We start from the raw sequence: 8682 nt of genomic DNA on the forward strand, positions 1-8682 counted from the left end.
GGCAGTCTCGGACAGGCGCTCCCGGAAAACAACGGGGAGCACCCAGGGGCAGAGGAAACCTTTGGGAAAGATCGTGGCCCGGGCCAGATGCAGCCCGCGGCGGGGGAGCGGGGGGCGGGGGAAAGAGCGAGTGCCCGGGAAGAGGGGCGGCGGCCTGCCAGGGGGCGTGGCGGGGCCGTCCAAGGCAGATGTAGCGCTAAGAGAAGTGGAGCTCAAGGGAAGATGAAGCCTCAGAGAGGAAACGGGAGTGCCCGGTGTGTCTTAGCTCTGTAGCAGGTGCAGATGCGTCCTGAGGGTGAGCGAGGGGACGCGAGGGGATGCTGCTGCCCCAAGGAGGGAAGAGAGGTAGATGCTTAGGGCAGGTGGGGCTCCGAGGCCCAGAAGTCAGAGGTCACGCGGCTGTAAGCCGGCCACACTGCCCAGGCAGGGGCTGCGGAGGCCATCTCATTAACAGCGGCTTGCCTCCCAGGAAGCGCTCGGCAGGTGTGTGTGGACCGAGTTGCTCAATGAGTGAGTATTCAGTCTTGAGATTCCTGAATTCCCACCTGGTTGGGCCGCCAAGGCCTCCTGATTCTCAGCGACCCTACGACGTGGTTCTCCCTGGTGCCTCTGTGAGCCTTCCTGGTTTGCCCCCATCTACTGACGACAGGTCTTCCCTTCTTTTCCAGGGATCCTGCCAGTCCTCCATTTCTACAATATGTTGGAGTTTTTGCAGCGCCCGGTGGTGGTGACAGCTGATGTCAACTTGAACATCGTGGCCCTGACCTTGCTGGGGTTACTAAGCCGACTGTGGCAACTCACCTATCCAAGGGCTGTGGTGTAAGCCAAACAGGGTGACTTGAGAAGAGCTGTGATTTCAGTGTGGTGACAGGAAGTGCCTTTTTAAGTAGCGTAAATGGGGGAGCGAAATTCCGGGCTTCTTGGTGTTGGGTGATTTAGAGGAGAGACTGGGCCATCCCTGGGAAAGCCCCTGCCAGTCCACCTGCTCAGTCTTAGCTCTGCAGCAGGTACAGTATCCTCAGGTGACCATTTAAAACCTGGAGAGTGGAGGATGGAAGCTTGAGGAATTTGTCCTCATTGACCTTAGCATGTCTTTCGTCATGAAAAATGATTGTTTTTATTGTCAAAGGACTGCTGATTATCCGATTAATACACGTGTCCTTTTTTGTTTTCACATTTTATAATGGAAAACATCAAATATGTACAAAAGTAGGGAGAATAGTATAATGACCCCCTCACCAGGGACCCCATCACCGAGCTTCAGCAGTTACCAACTCACAGCCACCCCCTCTCCCTGCAGTGGGTTGTTTTTTCTTTTGAAGTGAATCACAGACATCATTTCATTCATTAATAATTCAGTCTATAGCTTTAAAAGATCTGGATTCTTAAAAACCAGACAACCACAGAGGCATTTTCAGGCCTGAAAAGATAGTTCCTTCTTGTCATCACCTGAAAACCTTTGTTGCCATCGGTTCCTACGTGTCTCCCTTTTATACCTGCAGCTGTTCCGTTGGGTCACCAGGTCCGATTCTGACTTTTAGCCACAGATGTGCTGGCGGACAAGGGGATTAGCCTCGCGTCCCTGAGGCCTTTCAGTAGGCTGGCTAATGGTACACCCCTAAACCAAAAACTAGGGAGAGCGCCTCTTGTTCACAGCTAAGATTATGGAGAAATATGACCTGTTTTGTTTTTCAGCTTCGATGAAGTGTATTATGGGCAGTACATCTCTTTTTACATGAAGCGGGTCTTCTTTCTGGATGGCAGTGGACCGCCATTTGGCCACATGCTGCTGGCCTTGGGAGGTAGGGTCCTTTAAAACTTATAGGTGACATTTCTCGAGGGCAGAATCCACATCTTGTTATTTACCACTGTTTTCCTGTCACGGGCCACAGTTTGGCACTCTTGAAATGTTGCTGGAAGGCATCATTACTGGTTGGTTCTTTTTTTTTTAGGTTATTTAGGAGGCTTCGATGGTAACTTTTTGTGGAACAGAATTGGAGCAGGTAAAAGATCCTTGTCACGTCCCTCGTTAACGTGCACATGTTAGAATGGAGAGGTGGTGGCTACCATGAAAATTAATGACGGTGGTTTATTAATGAGTCCAAGGCCTGATAAATTGAGTACAAGTGATTTTTGAAAAGCCTGGGAAACATCTTAGTGTTTAGTTACAATAATTTATTCCTACTTTTGTGGTATGCACAGTACACTATGTGGCAGCTGATTGCGGTTACCTTCTGTGCATTTAAATTTTGTATGTTGCCACAGAGGTTTTGGAACTGGGTGGGATAAACTTGTAAATACAGCGTTAGCTAGTTCAGATCCACGGCCATCATTTCCTGTGCCTAACGGGAGCTGGTCTTTGACTGTATGAAGCTCATTTCAAAGCCAGACTTGCACACGCAGTCCCTGATGGGGTCCCCAGTCTTAGGAATTTCGTCTTAGAGTCTGTGCGGAAGCACCTGTGGTCTGTCGTGGGGTGCACGGTGCACTCAGCTCCGCGGTGCTTGCTTTCTAGAGTACAGCAGCAACGTGCCTGTGTGGTCTCTGCGCCTGCTGCCGGCCCTCGCGGGGGCCCTGTCGGTCCCCATGGCCTACCAGATCTTGTGGGAGCTTCGTTTTTCCCATTGTGCCGCCATGGGAGCTGCTCTGCTCATGCTCATTGGTAAGACCCGGGCCTGCCTGCTTTGGTGTGGCGAGGGTTGTGACCGAGCACTGGCCTCCGGTACGTTCCCATGTGTGGCCCACAGAGCTCGGGTGAGTGGATGGGCCCCTGTGGCAGCTTCTGCTCACAGGACGGAGGAGGGTCATCTGATCCCTCCATGTTTGGGAGTCACCCCGCTCCCAGAGTGGGCTGCAGAACTGGTGGGCAGACAGCATTAGAAACTGCGGCCACATGAAGCGGGTGGCCCCAGCAGCGAGCCTAGGTGCCCTCGAACCAAATCTGTCACTCACAGACAACCTCCGTGGCTTCGTCACCTCCCAGGCCCCAGCCGGCTGAGAGGGACTGCGGAGGGCGTAGGTGGGTAGTCTTCAGAAAGGGCCTTTCAGTCCAGGTTCATGAACAAGTAACATTAACTGCCATGCAGAGCTAGGTGTTTGTTGAGTGACAGCTCTGGTTGAGGCCCTGCACTGATGGCTGCCTGCCAGGTGGTGTCATTTCTGCAAATAAGAACAGGCTCAGAAAAGTTCAGTGACTTGCCCAGGGTCACACAGGTACCAGCAGGCGTGATTCACTTCTAAGAATCTGCCTTCGTGGTTCTGGAGCCTGTCCCCTTACAGCCACCCCGAACTTCCCACCTTCACGATCTGTGACATTTAGAACGTCTGCTTTTTTGTGTGGGCGTTTTCATCTTCACATGTTTGCTCTCATTTTCGTACAACTGACGTATCTCATTTTTCCAACAGAGAACGCTCTCATCACTCAGTCGAGGCTGATGCTTTTAGAATCCGTGCTCATATTTTTTAATCTATTGTCTGTGCTGTCCTACTTGAAGTTCTCCAATTCCCAAAAACACAGGTATGGAAAAGGGGCGTGTCCTTCCTCATCAGTGAGGGAAGAAGAGTCGGTGGTTTGTCCACCGGAGAAGGGCTGATGCCACTTCATGCTGGGAGCTGCTCGCTCATGGTCTAGGCCACCTTGGCCTTGGGCTTGTGATTTCATAAACACACCCTCGCTTTTCTGTAACTTCACCCGGCTGGAGAAATGTATGGCCAAAAAGAGATACTCTGCCAAGACTGACGTTTGGGGCGGCGAGGGTTCATTTTTCTTGCACCTGAAGCTCAGTACAGCCCCCGACCCCAAGAGGTGTCTGAGAAACGTGGCTCCTTGGGACACTCAGGGAGCTGTCCCCAGCTCTGCCTCTCCGCTTTGCCCCCAGGCCCTTCTCCCTGAGCTGGTGGTTTTGGCTGACGCTGACGGGGGTGGCCTGCTCCTGTGCAGTCGGGTGAGTTTGGTCCCCGGGCCCGCGGCTGCGCCTGCGCCCTCCCCATGCTGCGTCTCGCTTTGACTTCCTCCCCATCGGTCTTCGCAGCATCAAGTACGTGGGGGTTTCCACTTACTTGCTGGTGCTCGGAGTCGCTGCCGTCCACGCCTGGCATCTGATAGGGGACCGGACTTTGTCACACGTGGGTGCTGATGGCGAGTGTGGGGATGGCCGGCCGGTGTGGGGTGCGGAGGTGGACGGGGCGGGAGCGTTTGGCGGACGGGCCTCAGGGCAGGCCCGGGCGAGCCGCCCCGTGGGCATCGGCGTCGGCCCTCCTGCTGCTGGCTCTGGGCGCCTGCACTGTGACGTGGGCCCAGCTTCCCTCCTCCCCTGGCAGGTGCGTGTGCTCTGTCACCTGGTGGCCCGAGTGGCGGCTCTCGTGGTCGTGCCAGTCGCCATGTACCTGCTCTTCTTCTACGTCCACTTGATGCTGCTCTACCGCTCTGGGCCCCACGACCAGATCATGTCCAGTGCCTTCCAGGCCAGCCTGGAGGTAAGCAGGGGGCCACGGCCACCTCGGAGAGGGCCCCGCAGGCTCAGAGGTTGCGACGTAAGCACCGTCCAGTGAGCACTGGAGGGAAAACCAAAGCAGGAGATGGGGGACCCGCTTCCATCTGTGCGAGTGATGGCGATTATACCGACGGAGCGGAGTGAGCGAGGGGCGACCCGCGGGAGACTCTGGGAGGTCCCGCCGCCTCCGGGCGGGCGCACGTGCCTCAGAGGGCAGGCTCGGCTCGCGTTCATGCATCCAAACTCGAAAAAAAGGGTAAACTACACCATTTGAGGCAGTTAGGAACGTAGACCCAAGTCAGACGGACCTGCTCCCGAATGCTGGCTCTGTCGACGCTGGTTCTGTGTGTTTGGGTGAATTTCTGAGCTCACCTGTCTCGGTGTTCCCATCTCTTAAACAGTCATAACTGCTGTCATCACGGGGGCCGGGCTGGACGACGCGAGAGGGTGTGTGGACGGCTCAGGGGCAACGTTCACTCAGTGGTGGCTGCAGTTACGTCTACATGATGTGATGCGACAGGGTTGTGGCATGTGCCATTACAGCTAGTTATGCAATACTCGCCACGTGGGAGGGGCCGTCAGGGAGGCTAGTGGGGTTCTCTCTCCTTCTCGCTTTCCCCGGTTCTGCTTTTGTCTTAGGGAGGGCTGGCTCGGGTCACGCAAGGCCAGCCACTGGAGGTGGCCTACGGTTCCCAGGTCACTCTGAAGAACGCCTTCGGCAAGCCTGTGCCCTGCTGGCTTCATTCTCACCAGAGCACCTACCCCATGATGTAAGGAAAGAGACCGTTTCAGTCGGATGGTTATGAGATGTTCTTGCGTACTTTTGCTGTTGCCAACGTTCACTCTTTGTGCAGCGGTTTGTGAGCCTTTGAGCTCTTGGCCTGACGATCAGTGAGTCTGGTCCTTCCTGCGTGTGAGCCAGCGAGGGGCTTGCCGGGCACGGCCCCAGGCTCTCTGGCACCAGTCACTTAGTGACGCGAGTGCTGTCTGGGGGCTCCCTGCTCCAGCCCCTCTTCGATGGGAACTCCCTGTCTGTTTTATCCTTATTTGCCCGGCCTCTGGCTGGGCGGGGTTTATATGGACCTCAGGAGAAGGCCCCACTGGCCCCTCGCCGATCCCCTGCAGACACATCTCTGTCGGCTCCTTCGTGCAGATACGACAATGGCCGAGGCAGCTCACACCAGCAGCAGGTGACCTGTTACCCCTTCAAAGATGTCAACAACTGGTGGATCGTCAAGGATCCCGGGAGGTGCGTGCAGGGCCTGGGGCTCTGGGCAGGGTGTGCTGCTTTTTCCCTTTTTCATTCAAGTGGAGTTGATGGAGCTCACCTCCTGGCCTGGCCAGATGAGGCCCCTGCTGGAACCTCTGAGTCCAGCTCTGTGCTAAGCCACGTCGGGGTTAGCTCGTTCAGAAATGAACTCAGTCTCTGCTCCCGGCTGCTCTGCAGGCCTGTCCCAAACTCCTCCTCTCCCCGCCCCCACCCCCGGGCCACCGCTCCCTCTCCCCGTTGTACAGAAACAAGAACCCCCCCTCTCGAAAGCCATTTTCTTGCAAAGGCCTCACGGAGGGAGGTATCTCACCGTCTCTCCCAACATCCAGTCCAGCAGCCTGCCCTGTTGATTGTGCCTCCGAACGGGACCCCGAACCATCCAGGTCCCCCCTTCCTTGCTCCCCTCCCCCTAACCGTCTGCTTCCACTTCCCCTGGCACTGACTTCAGCAGCCCCCTGAGCGGTCTTCTAAAACATAGGTCGCTCTGCTGCTCCAGCCCCTTCCCAAGCTCGCATCGCTCCCACAGAGAGGCCGAGACCCCTCATGGTGGCCTGCGTGGCCCGCAGCCTGGCTGCAGCCTCCTTCCTGCTCACGGCACTCAGCGCCCTCTGCATTTCTAGGAAGTGCATTTTGCACATCCTGCCCCCCAGCCTGGAACGACCCCAGCCACGGGCTCCTCCGAGAGGCTGCCTCGGCCACCCTCCAAGGCCCCACGTCCTCCTCTGCGCCACCGTCCCGTTGGCTTCTTTGCACCCAGTGTCACAGCCGCTGACTGTTGGTTTGGTTGCTCGTTTGTCAGCTGCCTTTTCCGCTTACATTAGTGACAGGGCAGCCGGCCTTGCCTGGGTTTTCAGCCTTGCGCTCGGCGCCTGGCCCAGCATGGAGGCCCCGACGGGCCCTGTATCCACTCTCGCTGAGTGGACGTTGGACAGAAGTGTATCTCTCGGAGAAGGGTTTCTGAGCAGCCACAGTACGTGTATCGTCGTGGCGTTCGTGGATAACAGAGCAGCTAACACGTGATCATGGCCCACGGGACCCTACCTGGAGCTTGGAGCCTGACTTTAGGTTTCAGAAACGAGTGGGACAGGACGTCTGTGTTGCGTTTTACACGCGTTCACCTCATGGGCAGTACAGAGTGGCTGGGCGGCCGCACAATCCCACATCGCCCCCGATGTGAGGCCTCGGAGCCCTGACACCGCAGACGTGCGGTCGCTGAGGGCACCGGGCTCGCCGGTCCAGCCAGCCTGTGTCTCCCCAGGCACCGGCTGGAGGTGAGCAACCCACCGAGGCCCGTGCGGCACGGAGACGTGGTGCAGCTGGTGCACGGCATGACCACCCGCTTCCTCAACACGTGAGTCCGAGTCCTGGGGTCCCCGCCCGGCTCCTCTCGCAGCCCCGGGGCAGGAGCAGCGCTTTGGATCCTGCTGCTCTCCAGGTTGGGAGGGGATCGCTCTCCAGTGATGGCTACTGAGGGGCGGGCCCGAAAGGAAGCAGAGCTAGGGAGGGTTTGAAAGGTGCTGCTGATGACGGGAGAGTGGCCAGGCCCTGGCCGCTCATCAGGCGGTGCCCCCTGGGGTGTGCGTGGGGCCCGCAGGACTGCGTGGGGTCATGTAAAAGGAGTTGCAGGGCCGTTCCAGGCTGGCTCTTGGCTCCTGCCTGACCTGACCTCTGTGCGGCTGGCATATCAATGTGCCCAGCCGCCCTTCCCTGCACCCAGCGTCTCGGGTCACCACGTGGCATCCACGACCCCCTGGCTCCCTGCGAAGGCCACACTGCACACGGCCCGGCTGGGCACCAAGGGGCCCCTCAGCCACCGTCCTCGATCTTCTCCTCATCTCCCTGTTTCCTGTGTCAGCTAACCTTGCCGTCTCGGATACGGTCACTTCCTGTCCTCCCACCGCCCCAGCCCAGGCCCTGTCCCTTCCTCCCATGGTGTTGGAACCGGCACCCTGACCTGCTTCCAGCCGTCTTGCGGCTTCGAGAAGCACACAGTCTGCTCACATCCCTCTTCTGTCAAAAGCCCTATAGTGATTTCCACAGTGTGACGGTCACATTCAGAATAACGTCCCCATCTCTGCCCTGGCTGCAGGCCCCCGGTGACCTTGTGAGCTCCAGTCGCCCTGGCCTTCCTGCTGCTCCTGAAATGGCCGGACACAGCCCTCTGCCCCTCAGGGCCTCCACACTTGCTTTGTGTGTCCGGAATGTTCTTTGACTCAGAGCCCCCAGTGGTCCACTACTCAGCTTCATCCAGGTGTCAGCTGAAGTATCCCCTCGTCAAAAAGCGTTTCTAGCGCACCATCCCCGCGTTTGGCTTTATGCGCAGCGCTCACGCAGCTGGGCACTGCCCTGTCCGTCAGCGCGTGGCCTGTCTCTTCCGGGGGTGAGGACTCCTTTGGCCCCCTGCGCTGTCCGCGGCCCCTCAGTAGTGCGTGGTGCACACACAGCACTTGGTCCCAAGTGAGTGAACGAGGGGACGTGGTGTTTGTGGGCGTCTGAGCCTGACTTCACAGAGGGTCCCTTTGGCACCTCAGCCATTTCCGAGTCCTGGCATCAGGAAGCTGCCAGCCAGCGTGTGACCGTGCTCTTGGGACAGTGGGCATCTTCAGGGGAGACTCGGTTTGTCCTCTGAAAGTGGCCCAGGGACACCTGCACGGTTTAGACTGCTGCCTGTGAGACGCCACCTGCGTGTACTTTCCCCTGGAAGGTGACTGTGGCATTTGCTTCCTTTTCGGGCTTTGTCGGTTGCCAGGCCCCTAGGGCAGTAGCGACTCTGGCCGGTTGTCCTTTGAGGCTGAGCTGTTTTGCCTGTGAAAGCGGCTTTTTGCCCTGGGGAAGCGGGCGGCCTTTTGGGGCGTGGGGCCCTGAGCGTTGTTCGGTCTTCCAGGCATGACGTGGCGGCCCCCCTGAGCCCCCACTCAC

General features: G+C 57.8%; 1 protein-coding gene across 1 annotated transcript in view; it reads left to right on the forward strand.

Moving 5' to 3' along the window:
- Positions 1 to 177: 177 nt before the first annotated feature.
- POMT1 (protein O-mannosyltransferase 1) overlaps positions 178 to 8682 on the forward strand; it is a 14544-nt gene continuing 6039 nt past the window's right edge. Inside the window, exons 1-13 of the mRNA XM_025051247.1 lie at positions 178 to 510; positions 669 to 819; positions 1696 to 1802; positions 1953 to 2003; positions 2516 to 2662; positions 3406 to 3517; positions 3879 to 3944; positions 4032 to 4125; positions 4321 to 4476; positions 5133 to 5263; positions 5647 to 5742; positions 7022 to 7114; positions 8648 to 8679. Of these exons, the coding sequence (XP_024907015.1) occupies positions 318 to 510; positions 669 to 819; positions 1696 to 1802; positions 1953 to 2003; positions 2516 to 2662; positions 3406 to 3517; positions 3879 to 3944; positions 4032 to 4125; positions 4321 to 4476; positions 5133 to 5263; positions 5647 to 5742; positions 7022 to 7114; positions 8648 to 8679 (1429 nt within the window). The 5' untranslated portion in view covers positions 178 to 317. The remainder of the gene's footprint in view (positions 511 to 668; positions 820 to 1695; positions 1803 to 1952; positions 2004 to 2515; positions 2663 to 3405; positions 3518 to 3878; positions 3945 to 4031; positions 4126 to 4320; positions 4477 to 5132; positions 5264 to 5646; positions 5743 to 7021; positions 7115 to 8647; positions 8680 to 8682) is intronic.

Source organism: Pteropus alecto, unplaced genomic scaffold (assembly GCF_000325575.1).
Source record: "Pteropus alecto unplaced genomic scaffold, ASM32557v1 scaffold67, whole genome shotgun sequence".
In the NCBI taxonomy this organism is placed as follows: domain Eukaryota; kingdom Metazoa; phylum Chordata; class Mammalia; order Chiroptera; family Pteropodidae; genus Pteropus; species Pteropus alecto.